General features: G+C 36.3%; 1 protein-coding gene and 1 long non-coding RNA gene across 2 annotated transcripts in view; one reads left to right on the plus strand and one right to left on the minus strand.

Moving 5' to 3' along the window:
• Window positions 1-318: 318 nt before the first annotated feature.
• LOC131804149 (uncharacterized) overlaps window positions 319-25,853 on the minus strand; it is a 90,153-nt gene continuing 64,618 nt past the window's right edge. The window contains exons 2-7 of the long non-coding RNA XR_009342912.1: window positions 9,569-10,385; window positions 8,358-9,508; window positions 7,809-8,266; window positions 7,591-7,728; window positions 6,841-7,032; window positions 319-1,121 (exon numbers count right to left, since the gene is read on the minus strand). This is a non-coding gene — a long non-coding RNA (uncharacterized LOC131804149). The remainder of the gene's footprint in view (window positions 1,122-6,840; window positions 7,033-7,590; window positions 7,729-7,808; window positions 8,267-8,357; window positions 9,509-9,568; window positions 10,386-25,853) is intronic.
• LOC131804147 (uncharacterized) overlaps window positions 20,357-25,853 on the plus strand; it is a 164,076-nt gene continuing 158,579 nt past the window's right edge. The window contains exons 1-2 of the mRNA XM_059126562.1: window positions 20,357-20,746; window positions 20,814-21,008. Coding sequence (XP_058982545.1) covers window positions 20,472-20,746; window positions 20,814-21,008 — 470 coding nt within the window. The 5' untranslated portion in view covers window positions 20,357-20,471. The remainder of the gene's footprint in view (window positions 20,747-20,813; window positions 21,009-25,853) is intronic.

Here is a 25,853-nt window from a genome sequence, read left to right on the forward strand (position 1 = left end):
TTGTGCAGGTCCACGTCTTCCTATAGCCCCCATATAAGGGTACCACCCAATATTCGGTATTTTGATGATTTTTGCGTCATTATTCACCAGAGTTGTTTCAAATTACGTATATGGAGTTCGTTATGAGAACTACAATCTGTGACAGAAAATTGTCTACGTAGGTCCAGGTCTTCGTATAGGCCCCATATATCAGTACCTCCCTATATTCTGTATTTTGACGATTTTTGGTACAATACCCATCGAAAGTGTTTGAGATGTGGTATTTGAAGTTCGTAATGGATGCTACAGCCTGTGACTGATAATTGTCTATGCAGGTGCAGGTCTTCGCACAGCTCCGATATAACGGTACCTCCTATATGCGATATTTTGACGATTTAAGCTACATTATTCACTGTTTATTTCAAGTTTGAATATGGTAATGGCTTATGATAAACAATGCCTATGTAGGTCCACGTCGTATAGACCCCAATAGACGGCTATATTTGGTATTTTTAAAATGTTAACAGAATTTTTTAAGAATTTAATTTTTTGAAAAATTTTAAATACGTTCCAAAAAGTGGAGGGTATTCAAAGTTCACCAAGGGGTATAAATGGAGGCCAAGTAGGAAAACGCGCTAAAGTTTTAAGTGCCGCGCCTAACCTATACGTTGGGATACTACAACATTTACACCAAGAAAATATTAAAACAGAAAAATAAAACGATTTATAAATTTGTTCGAATTTTGAGTTATTTTATTGAAGAGTGTTAATCCATGTTTTGGGAAGACAAACATAAAAGTAAGTGTTGATGGTGAATCTTAATTTTGTCTATTACTGACTGGTGCTCGGTGGGTTTTCTTTTGTCCTTTAAGATTGTACCACAACAGTTAACAACGATTTGACTGTCCTCCTCAATTTTCCAAATGGGCAGATTTTTCAATAATTTAATTGGACAAAAATCCAGAATCGAAAATTTGACCAGTCCGAGGAGCGGCATAAGTGACTGGTAAATCCCGTGAGCCTGTGGTGATGCCCTTTTTGTTGTATCCGGGATGACCAGGTAACATTTTTGTTACACACCGTGCTGATAACTCCGAAATTTGAATTTTCCTTGCGGCCTTAAAACCCAATGAACTTTTAACCTAAAAAAGAAGAAGATAAAATAAAGAAATTAATTATATAAAGTAATACTAATTTTATATTAATGTATTTTAAGTTTTAATTGTGTGTTGTCCTTATTCAATGATTTAGTGTTTAAGTTTTTTGTAAGGGTTATTAATGCCGATGCCTTTTATGTAGCGAGTGTAGGATTAACCCTTGACGAATTTATATGAGAAATACTTTAAATATATCGACCTATCAATGAAAAGTTCGTCCGCCGCTTAAGAGAGCTCTTTTAGGTAGGTCAATTGTGTGTTTTTTGTCGTTAATAGCCCATTGGTTGTCGCGTATAAGAAAGGTGTTAATCTGAGTCAGTGACTCGCATTTCTTATTCTAAGATTATTCGGTATTAGTAGTTCAGTTTTTATGATTCTAAATGTTTTATGTTCATAGGTTAATTGATAATGACAATATCTAAAATAAATGTTATTTTTAAGTTTGAATATTAATATGATGTGCTAATTTTTGTTTGTGAGAGAGGATACTAGGATGTAGGTTTCGCGTTAGGTAAGTGTGTGTGGAATTTGGGGCCCTTTAAAATTTGTGTTTATGGATCAAAGGGTCAAGGTTGGGCGGGCTATGTGTGGGGATAAATGCCATCAAGTTCCCTTGTCATGTTCGTGTGGTGTGTTGTTTCAATTGTTGTTTTGTTTTTGTGTGTAACTGTATCTTAGTATAATTTTTACCTAACAACTTATATGGTCCAATTTATTTATTATATTTATTTTAAGCCAATAGTAACTAACTCATTCTTAAATATTTTAAGCTATAAATAAATTGGCCACTTTTCTTTAATATTTTTAAATTTTACTATCGCCCAACATAAATTTTAAATTCGATATTAAATTCTCTTTTTGATTTGAGCAGAGATTCAATCTCGTCACCACTACCCAAACAAAAGAAAAACCAGAAAAGTTCCAAAATGTCACAGCCTAAGGGCAATACTGACCCATCAATAAGGGATTTGTCAGATACTATATTAAATAACAGCCCTGGCTATAGTGGAACAGCCGGATTACCACACAACAATTCTCCCCAAACAAGTACCCAGCCAAATCCACCAAAACACCCGGTTGAAGTTGACAAATTGGTAAGAAGTCTAGTGCAAGAAAGCTTAAACCACGCGCAAGCTAATTTGCAATACATGGTACAAGGCACTGTAGCCAAAGAGTTAGAAAAAGTGTATAGTGTCATAGGTAAATTAAGCGAGGCCGTCTCAAAACTATCTATTGAGATACGGAAAGATCCTCCATCAAATCCTGATCTGCCTACCGATGACGCCATGAACAACAATATACCTCAACAAATGACCACCAACAATTCTGTTCCTCCATACAACCCTATATCCCAAAACAATCCCATTCTTGAACACGACCCTATGCCTGCTTATAGACCTATGCAGGACAATAACCCTATGAACAACAATTATCCGAACACTTCTAATAACCCTATGTATCAATCTATACCCACAAACAGGGAAAACAATATAAACATGACTACCAGAGTAATACCATCACTTATGAGTGCTTCGAGTAGCCATGGTGTCAAAGTAGAGAGGTTTAGATTAAATTTTTCCGGTAAACCAAATAGTTTGTCCGCGGAAGATTTTGTTTATCGATTGGAATATTTCCAAAGGCATTATCGTCTGGCATGGTCTGACATTTTAAATGAATTTCATATATTGGTATCGGGACCAGCATATGACTGGTTCTGGTTACAACAAAAAAATGATAACATTTCGGATTAGGAATCACTAAAACACGGTTTATTAGAAAGATTTAAAACGCGACGTACCTGCTTCGAAGAGATGAGAGACCTTTTGGAGCGTAAATAGCAACCGAGGAATCTATCGATGCCTTCTTTCACGACATCAGTCTAATGAGGTCGAAACTAGAAAAGTCCGTGTCAGAATTCGAGATGATATCCCTGGTGAAAAAGAATCTGCAGAAAAACCTGTCCACTATAGTATATTCCATGCCAGTCTCATCTCTGGAACAGCTGCGAATAGAATGTCTTGAAATTGAAAGAACATTTTTTCGTAGGGATAGAGCCCCGATGTTACATCCAACCGTAAACAAAGCATTTAAAATAAACGCGCTCCAGGAAGAAGTGGAGGATGACGATGGTAAATTATTGGAGGAAAATAATGAAATCCTTGATTTATCCGCTATAAGTATATCTATATTATGCTGGGCATGTATTTCGGAACTGCACTGGGTCACACAGAAATAGATTTTGCTTTAAATGTGGTAAGCCAAACACCATTACTCCGAAATGTAGTGAATGTAGAACGGGAAAGCGAACGAGGTTTCAGCGGAGAACCATCGTTCCGCCGATCAACCCGCCACTCAGAAACCCCTGCCAAGGTAGAACAATGAAAAGAACCATAACCCATAACAATGAAAAGAACCAGAAAAAGTCAGTGATAGAAGCAATAAGAAAGTTTCAAAACTATAAAGATCCTAGGTCATATGCAACGGTGAAGATCGGTGGAAAACCAATTAAAGGTCTCCTCGATTCCGGAGCCACAGTCAGTATATTAGGAAAAATTTTAGGGAAATTGTGGAAGATTTAGGTATAGAAGTCAGTCTATATATGTCCGATGTCAGTACTGCTTCTGGACAAAGACATAGGGTACTGGAAAGATAACAGTTGATGTCGAATACGAAACCAAAATCCATGAAATGTCCCTATACCTATGCCCTGATTTAGAACAGGACTTATACCTCGGAATAGAGTTTTGGGAACTGTTTAAAATCGCTCCACACATATTTCCGATTGAACAAATTGATATAAATTTGCAAAGAAACCTACATGGTGATGCCGAAAATAAAATTCCTAAGATGCACAAACTAACCGAGGATCAAGAAACAAAACTATACAAGGTTATAAAAAGCTTTCCGACTTTCGAAGAGATTGGTTTAGGGTGCACCATGTTGGAAAAACACTCAATAAAATTTGTAGAAGGGGCTAATCCAATCAAGGATAAGCACTATCCCCTCTCTCCGACTGTCCAAGAAATTGTCTACAAAGAGATCGACAACATGTTAGCACTCAACGTCATAGAGGAAAGTGATTCAGCTTGGAGTAACCGCACCATGTTCTGCTTGGATGCGCGAAAGTTGAACGCGTTGACAATCAAAGATGCGTACCCCCTCCAGAACATAGATGGTATCCTGAGCTGCATAGACCAAACCCACTACATAAGCAGTGTCGACCTGAAGTATGCCTTCTGGCAAATAGAGCTGGAGGACGAAGCGAGGCCAATTTAGGGTTATGCCGTTTGGTCTATGTAATGCGGCTCAAAGGCTTATGGATAAGGTGATACCAGGGAGGTTAAAGTTAAACATCTTCGTATATCTGGACGACTTGTTAATCATAGCTGACGATTTTGAGAATCATATTAAATTATTGAAGGAAGTATCCGAATGTTTACACAAGGCAAACCTGACAATAGGCCTGAAGACATCACTCTTCTGTTTTAAGGAGTTGAGATATCTGGGATTTATCATTGGGAATGGTTGCCTAAAAACCGACCCCGAGAAGCTCGCCGCCATATTAAAAATCCCCGTACCGAAGTCACCGAGAGAAGTTCGCAGCTTCCTCGGCACTGCCGGTATAGGAGGTTCATTAGGGATTTTGCCTCAATATCTGCCGCACTAACAGATACCCTTAAGAAAGGTCAAAAATTCGCGATGACTCCGAAAGCCTTTAAAACTCTCAAGCAGGCCCTAGCGTCAGCCCCTGTCCTCAGACATCCTGATTTCCGCAGAGAATTTTATGTACAATGCGATGCATCAGAATATGGCGTAGGGGCAGTTCTTTTTCAAAAAAATGATAATGGAGAAGAAAACCCATTTGCGTTTTATTCCCAGAAATTAAATAACTGCCAAAGAAACTATACGGTAACGGAAAAGGAATGTTTAGCATCTGTGCTTGCGGTGAAAAGATGCTTATGAAGTTTACCATAATTACCCACCCCGCCAGCCTAAAGTGGCTAATGTCACTAAAAGATCTGAGTGGTAGATTGGCACGATGGTCATTGCAGCTACAAACCTACGATTTTTCTATCGAACATAAAAAGGGGTCAGAAAACGTTGTGGCGGACACCCTATCGCGAATGCCTATTGACTCCGATATGGTTATGGAGGAAATATATCTTGATAATGATTTACTTAACTTCGAAACAACAGCTTTTGAGAGCGAAGATTATGTAGAGCTTAGGGAAAATATTCTCAAAAATAAAGAAGCATTGCCAGATTTGAAAGTCGAAGGCGATAAAATTTATAAAAGAAAGCCCAATGTAGATCCAGACTTGATAGAATTCGAATGGAACAACAAAAATCTAGACCGATTAAGAACCTGGTACTACTGGCCAAAAATGGCCTCACAAGTGAGACAGTACGTGAAAAATTGCGACATTTGCAAAGAAACAAAGTCCTCAAACCGACATCTAAATCCTACCATTGGAAACGAAGTGATCACCGATAGACCGTTCCAAAAATTGTATGTGGACTTTCTCGGAAAGTACCCACGATCAAAAAAGGGTAACGCGTACATCATAGTGGCAATGGGAAGCATTTGAAGAAATGATGAAAAATTATAAAATACACCACCTAACAACCGCCTACTATGCTCCCCAATCCAATGCTTCGGAGCGTGTAAATCAATACGTACTGGCAGCAATTAGAACATATGTTCAAAGTGACCACCGGGATTGGGACTTATTTTTACCATAAATAGAACAAACACTGAGAACCGCTGTACATTCTGCCACTGGTGTAAACCCATTCTTCGCCCTATTCGGGTATAACATGTTTACCAGTGGAACAGATTATAAACTGGCTAGAAGATTAAAATCCCTCACCGAACACCAAATAGAACAGCTAAACAAAAATGATCGGCTAGAAGTAATGCGAGAGCAGATAAAGAACAACATGCATCAAGCATATGAAACCAGTTTCTGAAATGTAGGATTGTCAAGCCAATCGCTAACAATATGTACGAACTTGAAACACTACAGGGCAAGCCTCTAGGTAATTTCCATGCCAAAGACATTAAAATATAAGAAGTGCAATAATTCTGTGATAACAATACAAGTGCAATATAGATTAAGGAAATGTATGTTCGTGAACGACCATTTGCCTTTTGCATTTAATTATTATTAGCGATTATTGATACCTTTTTATATTTTATATTAGGCTATGAAATGTGCTTGATTACCCGGCTTTGAGACTTCAGGGTGTGGGAGTTCCCCGGGTTGGTCCCATAAAAGGAAGTTACATGTTAACAATAACAAATGAAACAACCCCCAATATACTAAATTAATTGAAAAAGAGTAATTAAAAAGTGTTAAGATACAAAGCACACATTAAAATAGTCACGTAGACTGAAACCAATAGTGAGATATTGACCCACAGAAAAATATAATTATATTTTTTTGAAATGGAAAATATGATCGGAGAAGCAAGGCAAATTAATGAAGGCATTTTAATAAAAATAACATTTTGATTTTATCTCTAAAAAATTGATTAAATTTTTTTTAATGTATCACCATAAATATATAAACAACCACAATAATAAATAAATAGTTAACACATAATTGTCAATGTATATGTATATTGTTCATTTCGTAATCACTTTGAAGCCACCATATTTTTTTGTCCATTCAAAGTCAGTACCTGTTCACACAAAACTCACCTGTTTATAAATATTCTTTTTATTTGGTTTAGCACCTTCTTTTCCAAAATATTAAGATGTTGATCCGGGTTATGCAATGCAGGTAGTTGGCATATTGTGTGTCACTAACATTTATATGTGATGTGTTGCAGGAACACAGTTGCAGGAACACAATAATTTCATGTTGCTGCACAAGCAAAAGCGAAAAATAACCTAAAGAAGAGATAAATTGTGAATTAATAAAGTGAAAAATCCGTTCGGGAATAAATGTTTTAATTCGGATACAACAACACTCAAAAAATCTTCATAAAACAATTTAGGTTGAATTATATTAAATACTAAATGGATACAAACAAATATATAAAAATTATTTGTTTTGTTTATGGATATTATTATTATAATCATACACTTCAATTTCACAAGACCACATGAGATAAATTTACTTTCATTCCCATTGCCGCATCTGGCCCATGATAAATTATAATATATCTACTTTATCACATCGATATCGTAAAAAGATGTTTGCTTTAATCATGCATATTAAAGTTTCATTATTATGCTTATTTGGTATTGGCCAACACGATCGCCAACAAATTGTCATGATTGGTTTTAATTACTGCTACCGAGTTTTAATTGTAGAATAAATATTGATGTTTGTTAAAAATTCACATTATCCTGTTACCAGGTAACACAACACTTCTTTTGGTTAACATGGAAAATTGTCACTTGTAAATACACACTCTAAAACCGAAAGAACACCACATTACTCACCCGTATTTAAGGTTGAGACACTTTGCCATAAATGTTTACAGTTTGAAACACGAAAAGGTCCTATTTTACTGCTTGTCCCATAATATAAAACACGCACATAGGAGACGAGGGTAACTACCCAACAGGTAGTTGGGGAAACTTCAGCAAAGACCGATACCGGCAAAGAAAATAACAATAAAATTGTAAAAAAAATAAACACACAGAGTAAACGAATATACCTTTTTCACGTACGTCGCCCATAAAACTCATGCCACCATATGTTCCAATCAGCATATGGTTATAGTCGGCCTAATAAGCCACGCCAACCGCCATGTGTACATAACTATAACATAACACACAATGAATGGGTCATATATGTAATTGAATTTAATGGACAATAAAAATCTGAAATACAGAGTACGCCAATTGAAGAGTATCTTCATATATAAAATTCCTGAAATAAAATAAAAATATAAACAGATTACTTACTTTTTTTAATTGATCGTACTTTATGATCAATTAAAAAAAGTAAGTAATCTGAAATACCGAATACGCCAATTGAAGAGTATCTTCATATATAAAATTCCTGAAATAAAATAAAAAAATATAAACCACATAAAGTACAATCAATTAAAAAAAGAAAGTAATCTGGAATACCGAATACGCCAATTGAAGTTTATCTTCATATATAAAATTCCTGAAATAAAATATAAATATAAACAACATAAAGTACAATCAATTAAAAAAAAATAATATGTTCGTCTGCCAAATGAATAACTCTTAATTACCATTCTTTTATGGCCTGTTGTTCCGTGTGAATAAAATGGTAGACCCTTCATACGACAACACACATATTACGATAATCGTGTAATAACGCTGCCGACAGCGATGTGTGTTTAATAGTTCTGCCAATGCTAACATCGGTATGCGTACAGAAATTCTGCCATTGCCGGCAGCTGTGTGTACGAAGTAATTCTGCCGATGACAACAGGCATGTGTGTAAAGGCATTCTGCATTGACTGCATTGAGAGATTTATGCCATGGATAGAAAACGCTCGTCATATTGTGCCCTGTTTGATCAAACGCAAAATGTTCATCCTTATTAAAACAATAATCCCCTGAAAAATTTTCTTATTTTGATTATAATTTCATAAATGTTTGCCTCCGGTAGTGAGTTGTAAATGAGAATGAGTGCTACTGTAATTCATGTAACAACTCTATATACTTCCATTGTTCAATTCTGTGCACATTCTGTTATTGAATGAGAGTCAAATCTCTGCCCCCAAACTTTAATTTTAAAAGAACACTATATGTAGAAATAGGCAAACTATATTTACCTGTTTTTTATGACCAAAATTTTATGATAATCACCAATAAATTGGGATTATTCAGAATATATTCCATTTTTTCTATTCATTTGTTTATGTCTATGTACATTTTGTTATTGAACTCAATTTTATGTGAACGCGGTGTTTCTTACTTCAAAATTACAGCACACACAAAAACACACCCTCACCGTCAAAAGTAACACACACACACACTCTCTCAATTTAAGCACACGTACACAAATGACACACAATGCCATGAGAACACCATGCAAATATTCGAGTCAGCCATGCCACGATCGAACCTTAGACAATGGCACACATGAATCAAAATGGGGGGTGTTGTTGGTTGTCATTGCCTCTCAAATACATAGCGCATGATTGGGTAGACAAAGTCAGTGTGTCGAAAACAGCTAATTCATACAATTCGTCTTGTGCAGGCCTTTAATTGAGACACAATGAAACAGCATTGACAACGCCGAGTGTTGAAAGGGTTCATGTGCGTATAAACGTATGTGTGCGTAAAACCACGCCACCATTTTTTTTGCGATATATACGCACAAGCTTACCAATGGCAAACACGAGTTTTTCTCATTGAAGAAAATCTGCTTTACCTGTAGAAGAAAAATACCTGTTAAATATTGTATATGACGAATAATTTTGCAATTGCTTACCTGTATTCCGTATTCCAAATACGACTGCTTTCATTTATTTCACATTTTCCCCATCACGCACATCACCATTTTCATTGAGTGAAATGAAAATGGCGAAGTATTGTTGCGCGTGACTTACTGCTGAATAATTTTTAAGTTTTTTTTTGAGGAAAACTACTGGCAACATTTCGGCGAACCAAGTACGTCGTCCGCCACCGGTTTAAAAATGAAGCGGAAACGGTCAGTACAACATGCCAGACCAAAAAAAAGGTGATGCCACATCAGGGATGTATTTGGTCAGTCAAAGAGGTATGGTGACAGTAGCATAAATACAGCCCTGATTAATATCATAGGTTTAGTAGTACCAGTGGCAAAAATAAAGTAAACAAACAATGAAAAAGACAGACATTTTTTGGAAAGTAGTGGAAATTCCAACTAACAGCTTCACCGAGGGTATAAATGGAGGGCAAGTAGGGAAACGCGCTAAAGCTTGATAAAGTGTTGATGGTGAATCTTAATTTTGTCTGTTACTGACTGGTGCTCGGTTGGTTTTCTTTTGTCTTTTAAGATTGCACCACAACAGTTAACAACGATTTGACTGTCCCCCTCAATTTTCCAAACGGGAGGAGGGCAGATTTTTCAATAATTTAATTGGACAAAAATCCAGATTCAAAAATTTTACCAGTCCGAGGAGCGGCATAAGTAACTGGTAAATCCCCGTTAGCCTGTGGTGATGCTCTTTTTGTTGTATCCGGGATGACCAGGTAACATTTTTGTGACACACCGTGCAGAAATTTTGAATTTTCCTTGCCGTCTTAAAACCCAATGAACTTTTAACCTAAAAAAGAAGAAGATAAAAAAAGAAATTAATTATATAAAGTAATACTAGTTTTAGATTGATGTATTTTAAGTTTTAATTGTGTGTTGTCCTTATTAAATTTTTGTAATTTTTGATGTGCTAATTTTTGTTTGTGAGAGAGGATACTAGGATGTAGTTTTCGCGTTAGGTAAGTGTGTGTGGAATTTGGGGCCCTTTTAAAATTTGTGTTTATGGATCAAAGGGTCAAGGTTGGGCGGGCTATGTGTGGGGATAAATGCCATCAAGTTCCCTTGTCATGTTCGTGTGGTGTGTTGTTTCAATTGTTGTTTTGTCCTTTATTAAGACCAACTTCCGTTTCTAGTTGTTAAGCCCCTAGGACTGCTGGTGGTAAGGGTTAAGGATCCCCCTGATAGGGAACCCCACCAGAGTGCCGAAGTAGGTGGCACATAACAAACGCTTTTTTCCCCATTGTATTTTTGGGGTTTTTAACAAAAAATACGAAAGAAGACGTTGTTTGGTACCGTTATATGGAAATCGTAGACCGATATTAACAAAGTTTTAACACTGAGTGGACAACCCATTATGAACTACAAATACCGAAACTATTGTGCCAAAGTTCAAAGCTCTACGTCAAATAATATGGTCTGTACATGTGATTTCAACGGAAGGACATCGTTAAATAGACATAAAATATATGTATATACATTATGGGATCTTCGACGAATATTTAGAGGCGTTACAAACATAGTGGCAAATTTAATGTTCTACAATCCAAGATGGAGGGTATAATAATGGATATGGAATTATTGGCATATTGGCTTTCGAATACGAACGACCCTGGTTAAATTTTTTTTATATTTGAAAGCTTTTTCTATATTTAACTCAGAATGGGATTCTACTTAGATCGTCAAGCTGAAGAATAGGTCCATCTTATTATTTGTTTGTAACAAATAAAATGAGAAAACATAGACCTATTATTCAGATGAACAATCTAAGTAGAATCCCCCTTTATTCAAACGAGATTGATGTGAAATTGCAAATCCAGTGAAATCGGTTGGAGATGTGCAAAATGCAGGTAAAATCTTCAAAATCCACAATTGCTTCTATGAAATAAATTAAATTTGACCTACTGATGTAGCTAGCTTCAAGTAAATTCGGGTCGTTTGATTGGCTGTATATATGGCATCACACCAATATTTGTGATGTTGCTTTTAAAAGGTGGTATTTTTGTTCGATGACTTCGCTTTTGCTACTGTTGAAATCAAATAGTTCAACATCGTTTTGCACTAAGAGTTCACGAATATCTCTTGCTCCGTAATCTGTTTTTGTAGAACATTTTTCAACGGAATTGTCTGAAAATCCACACAAGGAGTTCCTTGTGAGTAATTTATCCCATGGAAAAGAATTATCTATATAGGACCACGATATCGTGTAGTCCCCATATAACGGTGCCCCGATATTCGGTATTTTGATGATTTTACCCACATTTTCAACGGAATTGTCTGAAAATCCACATAAGGAGTTCCTTGTGGGTACTTTATCCCTTGAAAGAGAATTATCTATATAGGTCTACGGTATTTCGGTATTTTGATGATTTCACTCACATTTTTCAATGAAATTGTCTGAATTCTCACAAGAAGTTCCTTGTGAGTACTTTATCCCCTGAAAGAGAATTGTCTATAAAAGTCCACGGTATCGCATAGCTCCCATATAACGGTACCCCCGATATTAGGTATTTTGACACTTTTAACCACATTTTTCAACAGAATTGTCTGGAATTGTACACAAGGGGTTCTTTGTGAGCACTTTACCCCCTGACAGAGAATTATCTATATATTCTAACGATATCGTATATCCCCCATATAACGGTACCCCCCGATATTTGGTATTTTGATGATTTTAGCCATTATTTCCAATGGTATTGTCTGAAAATCCACACAAGAAGTTCTTTGTGATCACTTAACCCCCTGAAAGGGAATTGTCTATATAGGTCCATAATATCGTATATCCCCCATACAACGGTACCCCCCGATATTCGGTATTTTCATGATTTAGCCACATTTTTCAATGGAATTATCCGAGGAGTTCCTTGTGAGTACTTTATCCCTTAAAAGACAATTATCTATATAGGTCCACGAGATCATACAGCCCTCATATAATGGTACTCCCGATATTCGGTATTTTGATGACTTTAGCCACATTTTTAACGGAATTCTACACAAGGAATTCTTTGTGAGTACTTTATCCCCTGAAAGAGAACTGTCTGTATTGGTCCACGATATCGTATGGCCCCCATATAACGACACCTTCCGATTATTGTCTATATAGGTCCACGATATCGCATATCCCCCAAATATCGGCACCTTCCGATATTAAGTATTTAAAACATTTTAATGGATGTTTTTTTTTTTAATTTTCTTATTCTTTCCAAATGGTGGAGGGTATTCACTACTGCTTTTTTACTTGTTGGAAGATAATTTTTGTGTCGATAATATCCCAATATATGTAAATTCCGAGGTAATTGTTATTGGTTCAGTTTTGTAAAGCCATTTTTTATTTCGCCATTTTTTCACCTTTTCTGAATATCATTGATTTTGACTTCTTCTTATATCATAATACTCTTCTTCGATACTCATATTACTATATCATCTGCATTAAGCAGTATTCTTATATTTGGGTCATCAATCTCAATTTCGTCGCCAATGAATTCCTGTATGTCGTCTAAGTATAACGCAAACAGCAATGGGGACAGTAAACAACCTTGTTTTACTCCTGCCGACGTCGAAAATTCATTAGAGAGATCATGCCCTGTCCTTTCTATGAAGTTTGTATCATTATATATATTTTCTATTGTTATATATTGCTAGTTTATAAAGTTTACAATGAAAATACCCAAAGTGGGGAGGTATGGGGAATATAGTAAAGCTAGGACCTATATAGATAAATGGTATTATGACAGAAAAGTATAACATCGTAGAGTAAGTCAATAACAATGTGGATAAAAAATGTTTTTGGGACATATTTTTTAATTAATTTTTTTCAATGTGACATGCTTTATTTTGCACATTTTTTATAGTGTACATTTTTTATTTTTTGGTTTGTTTTGAAATCAGAATGTAAGATGGAGAAAATTACGATGTTGAATGGTGTTACGATACGATGTTAAATGATGATCTTTCCGGACTAGAATTGGCATCTATCTTTCCAACCCCAGGATCCTCTGTAAATTCTTCCGAAACCTTTAAGATACTTAAATCGTTGGTACCGGTAAACGGGGGGCTGAGCGCAATACCGAGTAATTACATCGTGCAACAGCCAATCTAGGGAAATTCTAAGTGGATAGTATTCGGTTAGTAGATAAAAATCACGAAAGTAGAATCGTTTGTACAAAATATGGGTCATGCTGCTCCACGTTTGAGTATAATCACTGATATTATATTTTATATTTTTTATACCCTCTACCATTCTATGGAGGGTATATTAACTTTGTCATTTCGTTTGAAAACTCCTCGAAATAGTCATGTCAGACCCAAAAAAGTATATATATTCTTGATCAGCGTAAAATTCTAAGTCGATTTAGCCATGTCCGTCTGTCTGTTGTAATCACGTTATCTTTCGAATGAATTGAGATAGAAGGCTAAAATTTTGCACACATGTTTATTTTTCCAATGGGCAGGTTAAGTTCGTAAATGGGCTATGTAGGACCACGTCTTCGTATAGCCCCCATATAACGGTACCTTCCGATATTCGGTATTTTGATGATTTTAGCGACATTATTCACCGGAATGGTTTCAAATTTGTTATTTGAAGTTTGTGACAGAAAACTGTCTATGCAGGTCCAGGTCTTCGTATAGTCCCCATATATCAGTACCTCCCTATATTCGGTATTTTGACAAGTTTAGGTACAAATCCCACCGAATGTGTTTGAGATGTCGTATTTGAAGTTCGTAACGGATGTTACAGCCTGTGATAGAAAATTGTCTATGCTGGCCCAGGTTTTCGCACAGCTCCGATATAACGTTACCTCCCTATGTACGATTATTTGATGATTTTAGCTACATTATTCACCGTTTTATTTCAAATTTCGAATTTGAATATTGTAATGGCTTATGACAAACAATGCCTTTGTATGTAAGTTTTTAAACTATTATAGAATGCAAAATTCTACTTCAGTACCGAAGATCATACGTCATATATTTCAAAATTACTAATTAAAAATATGACCATATTTTCGCCTTTTCCGAATAGTATATGGAGTTTAAAAAAATAATATTGAGAAGGTCCTAAAATTTTAATTTTGTATTTTAGTATAGAATGCCATCTTTCGTAATCAGCAAAATAACACGTGCCGTATTTTTTGCCTTTTTGTTTTATTTACAAAATCCTGAGAAAAATCAACTGATTTTTGAATGTACTTCGATCTAGTTATTTGTTTTGCTTGTTTTTGCTTTCTTTGTTCTTTTTAAATAAGTTTCTCTTGCGTTCCTGAGAAATCTTAACTAAAAAAATAATTGTCTCTTTAAAAATCAGTGGTGAGGTTACTTGACTCACCCTTAATTTTGACTGATGATAAAATTAAAGACAATGAGAGAGATTTAAAGGAGGAACACCATAATGATTATATATTTTAATAGATTTGCTATATCATTTAGGGTTTTTTAAGTCATTAGTCATTATATAATAAAAAAATATTATATAATTAAATTTTTGCCACCTATATAAGCCAGATCTGCGAATTATTATGTTTTAAAATATATGAGCTAGTTTCATATAACAACGATTAATATTTTTATACCTTCTACCACACATAGTATGAAGAGTATATTAAGTAGAATTAAGATAGGAAGGTAATATTTTGCACAGATCTGTCTTTTGTCTGCAGGCAGGTCAAGTACGAAGATGGTCTATATTAGTCCACAATATCGTATAGCGCCCATATGAGGGTACCACCTACATTTTAGCCGCATTTTTCAATAGAATTGTTTAAAATCCACAAAAAGAGTTCCTTGTGAGTACTCTACCCCCTGGAAAAGAATTGTCTATATGGTTCCACGATATCATATATCCCCTTTATATCGGTTCCTTCTGATATTCGATATTTTGATAATTGTAGCCAAATTTGTCAATCGACAAAAGAGTTCCTTCTGAGTACTTTACCCCCTTGAAAAAGAATTGTCAACATAGGTCCACGTTTTATTACAGCAACCATGTAACAATACCCTCAGATATACGGTATTTTCTTGATTTTTGCGACATTTTCACCGGAATTGTTTCAAATTTCGTATCTAAAGTTTGTAATGGGTACCACAACCTATGACGAAAAATTGTATGTGGAGGTTCACGTCTTCGTATATCTCCCATATAACGGTATCTCCCGAAGCCGGGCCGAACCGGAGTATAAAAGTAGGATTTTATTGGTCCGTGCCGGGATTGAAGAAAAACACGGACCTTGGTTCTGCTCGGTTTGTCAGAACGTCATCCACCACAGATCTGTTTCGGTGCAATGTAATGGATGTAGAGAATGGGTGCACTTTAAGAACTGTTCCGGACTAAGGCGTTTGCGAGACTACGAAAGGGATTATGTTGCGACTGCTGCAGTAACGTAATTTCCAGCGAGTCCACTTCTTTGTCGTCCTCATCAGAGACGTCGTCGGAGTATGGCACTCCACCGCAGTCTCCAGAACAGCAACCAAGACCGCCGCACCTAACACCACATGTTGCTGTTCCAACTTCGGATTGTGCATCATTCTTGCAATTCAATTGCAACGGACTCCGAGGCAAAATAGATGAGATAGTGGAATTTATGAGTCGGAGGAATATTAAAATCGCAGCGGTGAAGGAAACCAAGCTGAATGAAAATTGCAGCCTACAACGTTGTTATAGTTACAACGTACTATGGAAGAATCGCACCAGAAGTGGAGGTGGGGGGCTAGCGTTCCTGTTACACCATTCTGTTCAGTACAGACCTATCTCGCTTGGAACTGCCGAGGTAGAGGTGCTTAATGTGTAGATCCCGCCGATTAATAGCTGTGAACGGCGTTATTTGCTTGATATTAGCCCATTGTTGGTAGGCAATAACCTAGGGGATTTTAATGCCCACCATGAGTTGTGGCATTCCGTCCTAGGTAATGACCAGAGTGGATAAGCGTTGGCAGAGCCGATTGACTGCTCCACATTCTGCACGGTTAACGAGGATGCCCCCACCCGAATAAGAGGAGAGTGTTACAGTTCACCAGACTTAACCATAGTCTCACCCGGTCTGATAAATGACGTGACTTGGCAACCCGTCATTTCTCTTGGCTCATACCATCTCCCGATAATCGTCTCCATAAGCTGGTCGCCCGATTTCATAATCTCTGAACGCCGCACTTTCCTTAACCATGGGAAAGCTCACTGGCCAGAGTTCATAAAATTCACCAACCGCCGCTTCAGAGAACTGCCCCACCCTTCTGATGTTCGGGTAGCAGAAAGGATTATCCGAAACATCATCAAAGCTGCAGCAGCTCGCTATATACCTGCAGGTCGAATTCTCGAGATAAGACCAAAATTAACGGGAAATAGCAAACGAGCGTGATGAGCTCCGTCGTACCAACCCTACTGATCCTAGAATCAGTGATTTGTCAGTGGAAGTCAACCGGTTGGTACAGGAGCATAAGAGGAAAAAGTGGCTTGACCATCTGAAGTGTTGCGACATTGGAATCGATATGAGTAAGCTGTGGGTAACGGTTAAGTCCCTCTCGAACCCCGGGAAAAAGGATGATAGGACCTCAGTCACTTTTAAAGGCGTAACGGTGACTGATCCGAAGAGCTGTATTTTAACCGAAGCCAGGCAAGGATGCCTGTAAAGGCGAATCGTAAAGGCCGATTTCGCTTTTGTCGCCAGTAGCTAAGACTCTTGAAGCTTTACTCCTTCCCAGCATTAGAGGAAGCTATACAGTTGCCAACCACCAGCACAGATTTCGTCCACAACATATTACCACGACAGCATTACACACCATTTCCAAACATATCAGTCGAGGACTGAACCAGAACAGGCCGTGTGACAGAACAGTGTTGGTAGCCCTTGAACCATCAAAGGCATTTGATACGGTCAATAATGTCATACTGTTTGAGGACGTGCAGAGTACTACCCTCTGGCCAAGTTTAAAACGTTGGATAATCAACTATATGTGTGGTCGTACGTGGAATTCCGGAACAAGAAGTCCAAAACCCGTAGAGTGAAACAGGGAGTTCCCCAAGGTGGGGTGATATCTCCGGAACTGTTTAACCTTTACCTTTCCGGAATTCCTCGCCCTCCAGACGGCATTGAGATCTTAACGTATGCGGATGATTGTACGATCATGGCGTCGGGTCCAGTGGTCGATAACATATGCGAAAGGCTGAACCCCTATCTCGCGGAACTTACCGCATACTTCCACGTGAGGAATATGAAAATATCCGCCACGAAATCAACGGCCTCACTCTTTACGACATGGTCTGCGGAGATGAGAACACAGCTGAATGGTCAGGTCGAGGGGAATCTAATACCGACCACGAACTATCCCAAGATTCTTGGGGTCACGTTCGACAGCATGTTCAAGTCGTCCGCGCAAGCCACAGCTATCTGCAACAAGATGAAAAGTAGGAACAAGGTTCTCAAGGCGCTAGCCGGCAGCTCTTGGGGTGCGGACAAAGAAACCTTGTTGACCTCTTATAACGCGATAGGTCGGTCTGTGGTCAGCTATGCGGCTCCAGTGTGGTCTGCGAATACTAGTGCTACGCAGTGGAAGCATATCCAGACCTGCCGAACGCTGTCCTGAGAACTGCGACAGGGTGCCTTCTCATGACACCAGTGGACCATCTACATGAGGAGGCGAAAGTCCTTCTCTTACGTCAGCATAATCATATGCTTTCATTGCAGTACCTGCTTGGGTGTTACCGTGAGAGTCATCCCAACCAAAATCTCCCCCACCCAGGCGTGTCAGGAAGGACATACATGATCTAGAGGGGGAGGTCCAGCGCTACAAGAGAGAACCTCTAAATCAAGGCAGGTCTGAGTGACATTCATACCGATGCAGTCGTCGATGCTATTAGCAACTATAAAATGAATGCCGTCCTCGGAGTCCACCTCCCATTGCAGCTGAACAACGACAGCTGCCTAGACAAACCAGGGTAATTTTGGACTAATTACGTTCAAGATGGTGTAGTCGTCTCAATTCGTATTGGGCACGAATTGATGAAGATGTGCGTGACGCCTGCCCGGCTTGTGATACAGGCCCGCACAATACGCTGCACCTCTTTAATTGGAGCTGTAACCAGATTATCAGAACGCAAACACATGCAGGTACTACTGCTACAACAACAAGGTATGCCAGAAATCAAATAATTAGGCATTTTGGCGAGAGAGAGTTTAACGTAAGAATTTTTGATAGTTTTGATTTTGATAGTTTCCATAGATCCCATTCAATTATTTGGTGGTAAAAGGGCAACATTCTCCTTAGAAATGTATATGGTAGAGTAACGATAACTGGTAAAAGGTATTAATCTTAAAAGGTTACATCCAAAGATACTATCTGCTCCACAACATCGATTAAATTAGTTGTAAGTAAACAATAAATACGAAAATACGATACAACATCGTTTCTATCTATAAACATTTATTGATTTGAGCCATAAACTAAAATGTTGACGTTGCCATTAATTATTTTTAATATTTGGATTGACTTTAACGACTATTACTTTCACACATGACATTGCTTAAACTGTCACCTAGTTACAAACTAACATGTTCATCAAATGTTATATTTATACCCTACACCACAAGGTGGTCAGGGTATTATGTCTTTGTGCATTTGTTTGTAACAGGCAGAAGGAAACGAGATAGACCCATAGTTCCTTTTGATGATCTGCATAGAATCACATTCTGAGTCGATTTATGCATGCCAGTCCGTCCGTCTGTCCATGTATTTTTGTAAACAAAGTACAGGTCGCATTTATTGCCCGATCCAGATGAAATTTTGCACAGATCATTTGTTTGGCTCAAGGACGAAGCCTATTGAAATTGGAAATAATCGGTCAAAATTTAGATATAGCTCCCATATATATCTTCGTCCGATTTGCCTTGTATTGTGCACCAAACGTGTAATATCAGCCTATTCACCCAAATTAGGTCTGAAAATATGTATGCCAAATTTGATCGAAATCGGTTCAGATATAGCTATAGCTCCCATATATATTGTGCATCCGATTTGTTATTTTTGTCCACCGCCGCCATAATATGCACTCTGCAACAACAATATTTGGGGAAATATATCAAATGCAGCTCATAAATACATTTGCTAAATTTTATCGGGATCGGTTCAGATTTGGATATAGCTCACATATATAACTTCGTCCAATTTACCTTTTATTGTGCACCAAACGTCTAATATTTGTCCAAATGGTATGGAATTTGGCACACTGACCGAATTGAGTCTAGAAGCTAGTATGTCAAATTTGGTGAAGATCGGTTCAGATATAGTTATAGCTCCCATATATATTGTTCATCCGATTTATTGTATTTGTTACCCACAGCCGTAATATGCACTCCGTAACAACGATATTCAGGGAAATATATCAAATACAGCTCAGAAATATCTTTGCCAAATTTTATCGAGATCGGTTCAGATTTGGATATAGTTCCCATATATATTTTTATCCGATTTCAAATTAATTTCGCACCAAATGGGCAATACAAGTCCGAATTTAAAAGATACAAATGCTTCGGCATATTTAGTCCTTTGAATTTTAAATTATAATTATAATCATAGCGTGTATAATTGAATTCTCCCATAAAAACTTTTAAATATTAAGTGGAGCTCAACTAAATTAGCAAAGTGGTGTAGGGTATCATAAAATCGGCCCCGCCCGACTTTAGGACTTTCTTTACTAGTTTATTAATGGATTTGCTCCGAATACTCTTAGTGCAATGAAATCATTTCATAAGTAGAGCATAAATTGTCTTTGTTCATTAACCGTGACACATACGTTTCTTTAAAAAGAGTTGGACCACTGAGGAATGCATACAAATGTTTTTCGCCAGTACGCACGAACAACGTTAATATTGTATTTAATTCCGCAACCAAAATGCTTGCAACAAAAACAGGTTTTAATGATCAAATCGGTTTGGTGTTCACAGTCGTGAATTTGCTGGCTCCACTATTGCAGGCCAAAATTCAAAGCAGCGACTTAAACGTTCTCACATTGGACGTCAACAGTATCTTAAGCAACAACATTAAAATATCAGATCCATTTTTATATTCAAATAATAATGGATATGATAAAAAAAACATCTCACTTGGAACGGAATGTCTTAGTAGTTCTGATCTTGATTTAGCTGTAAAAACTATGAAATTTCACAGGTGAGTACTAAATAAAGATGTGTCGATTGATTCTTTCATACAAAATTACTTATTTTTAAAATAAAAGACAGATGATGAAAAACTACATGTTATCAGAATACTTGGTCAATCAAATTTCTTCGGCTATGTATAAAAAAGCATCGAAAGCATGGGCAATAAAACGTATAGGCGCTGCAGCTAATCCCGAGTTTAATGAGACGAGCGAGAGAAACAAACAACTGCAAGATGAAGGTTCAAATAAATATGTAACCTGGTTGAAGAGGTATGCTTTATATTAAAGATATATAGTCGGTGTTATGATAGGTGTTCCATGAGATTTGGCATATTTGTGATTTTTACAGTTTTCTTTCTAAAATTGTGTAATAATTTTAAAAGTGTGTCAGTAATGTGGATATGTATCATATTAAAGAAATAACTTTTTATGAAACTAAAACTTTTTCTTCGAACAGACACGCCTCCATTATTATTCTTAACAAGTTAATAAGCTGAAATTTCGCCGGGCCGAACTTTCCACTCCACCATTTGGTACAAATTTGGCAATTTCCAAAAAAAAAAAAAAAATAATAATAATAAAATCCGTTGAAAATTCTGTTAAAATCTTAAAAATACCGAATGCTTATACGACGACGTGGGCCTGCATAGGCAACTTTTGTCATAAGTTATTACAATATTTAAATGCGAAACTTGAAGAAAAATCTGTTTATAATGTAGCTAAAATCATCAAAATACCTGCACAGACAATTTTCTGGCATGGGCTGAAGTATCCATTATGAACTTTTTTTTGATGATTTTAGCGACATTATTTACCGGGACTCCATTACATTCAAATCCCAAATTTGAAACAATTCCGGTGAATAATGTCGCTAAAATCATCAAAATACCGAATATCGGGAGGTAACGATAAATGGGGGCTAGATGACAAATTGGACCTACATAGCCCATTTACGAACTTAACCTGCCTACTGGCAAAATATACGTGTGTGCAAAATTTTAGCCTTCTATCTCAATTTTTTCGAAAGATAGCGTGATTACAACAGACAGACAGACAGATAGACGGACATGGCTAAATCGTCTTAAAATTTTACGCTGATCAAGAATATATATACTTTGTTGGGTCTGACATGAGTATTTCGAGGAGTTACAAACGGAATGAAAAAATTAGTATACCCTCCATAGTATGGTGGAGCTTATAAAAATTCAAATCATAAGAATTACACTCAAAATCAGAATATAAGGCTTATGGAAAACAATACCGACGATGTGCGTTCCCATATTTCTATAACGAAAAAACAAAAATTTTTAGTAATTGGGACCAGCAATCTAAATGAATTAGTGAGTGGCATTCTGCAAGAAGCTTGCCGACAATTTATAAAAGAATTTGAAAGCCTAGGCTCGGTATCATTCAACTTGAACGAGTTAATGCGACAAACATTTAAAACCAAGCAATTAGTTCTAAAGTTAAAATTTATATAAAATTGTCATACCAATTGTGTTTTGTCAATACTGTGATTGAATTAAACAAACATCGGGCAAGGGTATTATGTCTTTGTGCACTTGTTTTTAACATAGAGAAGGAAGCGAGATAGACCAATAGTTCCTTTCGATGATCTGCATAGAATCATATTCTGAGTCGATTTATGCATGTACGTGCCTCCGGTTACATTTATTGCCCGATCGAAATGAAATTTTGCACAAATCGTTAATTTGGCTTTGATGAACCCTATTGAAATTGGATATACTCGGTCAAAACTTAGATATAGCTCCCATATGTACCTTCGTCTGATTTGCCTTTTATTGTTCACCAAATGTGTAATATTAATCCCAATATGATGGAATTTTGAGTATGTGACCATGTTGAGCCGAGAAATAAGTATGGAATTTAATCCAAATCAGTATAGATACAGCTATAACTCCAATACATATTTGTCACGTTAGTCCTTCACAACCGCAATATGTACTTCGTAACAACGATATTAGTGGAAATATATCAAATACTTCTCAGAAATTCCTTTGTCAAATTTTAACAAGATCGGTACAGATTTGGATGTTCTTCACATATATATCTTTACTCGATTTCAAATTTATTGTGCACCAACTGGTTAATATAAGTCCGAATTAAATGTATTTTTGCACATACGAACGAATTCGGCTTGGAAGAATAATAAATTTGTCAAATTATATTCAAGTCGGTTCAGATTTGGATATAGCTGCACCAAACACTATACGTATGTCCCCCGTCAATGAAATTCGGCATGAGTGACAAAATTTAGCACCAAAAAAATGTCAAATTATATTTAAATCGGTTGAGGTTTTGGTATAGCTGCCATATATATATATATATATATTTCGGCCGATTTCATGTATGTATGCACCAAAAACGACATATATGACCGATTTCAATGAAATTCAGAATGGGTGGCGGAATTTGGTTACAATAATAAATTTGACAAATGAACATAAAATCGGTTAATATTTGGATATAGCTGCTATATATGTATATATTATCGGCCGATTTCATGTATTTGACGCCCCAATTTCAATTAAATATGGAAGGTGTGACGGAATTTGGACCAAAAATAAATGTAGTCAAATTATATTGAAATCGGTTGAGATTGGGAAATAATTTTATTAAGAAGCATTGACCCACAACGCCCTTGTAATGGTTTTAAGCTAACAGTAAAAACTAGTTCATTCAAGTATTACAATATATTTTTATACCCTACACCACAAGGTGGTGAGGGTATTATGTTTTTGTGCATTTGTTTGTAACAGGCAAAAGGAAACGAGATAGACCCATAGTTCTGAGTCGATTTATGCATATCCGTCCGTCCGTCTGTCCATGTATTTTTGTAAACAAAGTACAGTTCGCATTTATTGCCCTATCCAGATGAAAATTTTCATTGGAGATAATCGGTCAAAATTTAGATATAGCTCCCATATATATCTTCGTCCGATTTGCTTTTTATTGTGCACCAAACGTGTAATATCAGCCCGAATAGTATGAAATTTTGCACATACAACCAAATTAGGCTTGAAAATAAGTATGCCAAATTTTATCGGTTAGATCGGTTCAGATTTGGATATAGTCCCATATAAAACTTCGACCGATTTACGTTTTATTGTGCACCAAACGTCTAATATTTGCCCAAATGGGAAGGAATTTGGTACGACCGAATTGAGTCTAGAAGCTAGTATGTCAAATTTGGTGAAGATCGGTTCAGATATAGCTATAGCTCCGATTTGTTATATTTGTTACCCACAGCCGTAATATGCACTCCGTAACAACGATATTCAGGGAAATATATCAAACTAGCTGGCCCGGTCCGCGTTGCCGGCCCGTAGTTTTAGTCTGTAATGCAAATTTTATATAGCATAATTTTTCACAAATCTAGTTCATAAAGGTGAACAAATTTTTACCTTTAACTCCCGAGGTGGTGGTAAATTTTACCCTCCCTTCAAATTTTCTTGAAATTCTCTCTTCTATTACAATGAATAAAAATTTTGTTTAAATTAAAAAAAAATGTTTTTTTTTCCTTATTGTAATTCAAAATTTGATAATATATTTGTTTTAAAAAACAAATTATTATCAAATAAAAGTTTTAACAAAATTTTTTTCTTTAAAATTTAGAGGGGTAAAATTTACCACCACGTAATAAAATATGTCACCTCACAAGTTAAAGGTTAATATAAATATTGATCCGACTAAATATAAATAAATACCTATGGAAGGAGGGCAAAATAATTTCTGAATAGTCAAAGTTAATTACGCTTTTACACCCATTACCATAGCACCTCAAATTGCGCATTAGCGTCCCCAAAAAGTCTATGTTCTTGTTCATAGTAAAATTCAATGACGATTAAACAATGCCCGTGTTGTCATCCGGAAATCGGTAAAATCTGTATCAAAATATTTACGTATGTTGACATTTTTTCTGTAAGATGGTTCTCTACTCACGAAGTAGCCTAAATACAGCAGAATCGATTGGAAAATGTGGTCAAGACCCTCGAAATAGAAAAGCCAAGATGCAAATAATGACCAAATCAGTCGAAAAACGTGGCCAAGACCACAGTCATAGCTGGAATCAGGGATACATTCATATGAGGGCCCAACCAATATTCTATTGGGGGTTACAAATTCAATAGAATACAAAATTTTCTTTTCTGACCACACATTAGATGTGAAAGTGGACTTGGGGATACTCCAATGTGGGGGCTTTACTTAAATAAATTCCAATTATCTGTATGATGGCTCCCTACTCTAAAAATGTTAAATTTTATGCGAAGAGGTTCTCTACCCCCTTAGAAACAAAAATGCCAAATAAGGGCCAAAAAAAAAAAAAAAAATTAAAAAAGGCCAAAACCCCAAAAATAGCTTCAATCATAGATGGTTATATAAATATGAAATCGGGTTGTACCCTTATCCGTGAGTTTTGATCGATATCAAGACATGCAAAAGCGATTTAAGGTATCTTGAATGATTGGGAAGAATTTCTGGAAGGATGGAAATTCTTTTCTTACTAAAAGTCCCCTTCACTCTACTATTTTGCACCCTTTAAATTTTGTATTTTACTGATTGTACTCCCAAAGAATTTTGCATTTTGAGCTCTAATTGGACGGATTATTGTCACATGAAAGAAGTAGGTCCATGCTTTGACATGAGCATCATTAGACTTTTTCGGTCATTTTTGGTTGTTTAATTTTTTTTGCATCTTCCAGCTGAACCACGATGTAGGCCCTGGAGTTGAAGGGTAAATGTCAGTTAACATCCTATTTCACACTTATTTCATTTTTTTTGGTGAAAAATTGTATATAGTGAAAAATTATTCTTTATTTCGTTCACAAAAAATCCACCTAATTCAATATGATAATACAAATTGAAAGAAATTGACAAAAGAAGAATAACAAATTGAAAAAATCTTCAACTTGTTCGCTGATTTTTATAGCAAATATTTAAAGATCCTTACAAAGTTTGTCAATAGAATGTACTATTATTTTAAAATTCGATTCCATTGATTTTTTTTTTTTTTAGATTTTTTTCTCGATTTGAGAAGTTTTGCAATAAGATCTCTTTTTCGTGATTTTTTAGCGATTTTGAAAAAGTAATTAT

This window comes from Musca domestica, unplaced genomic scaffold, assembly GCF_030504385.1.
Source record: "Musca domestica strain aabys unplaced genomic scaffold, Musca_domestica.polishedcontigs.V.1.1 4, whole genome shotgun sequence".
NCBI lineage: Eukaryota > Metazoa > Arthropoda > Insecta > Diptera > Muscidae > Musca > Musca domestica.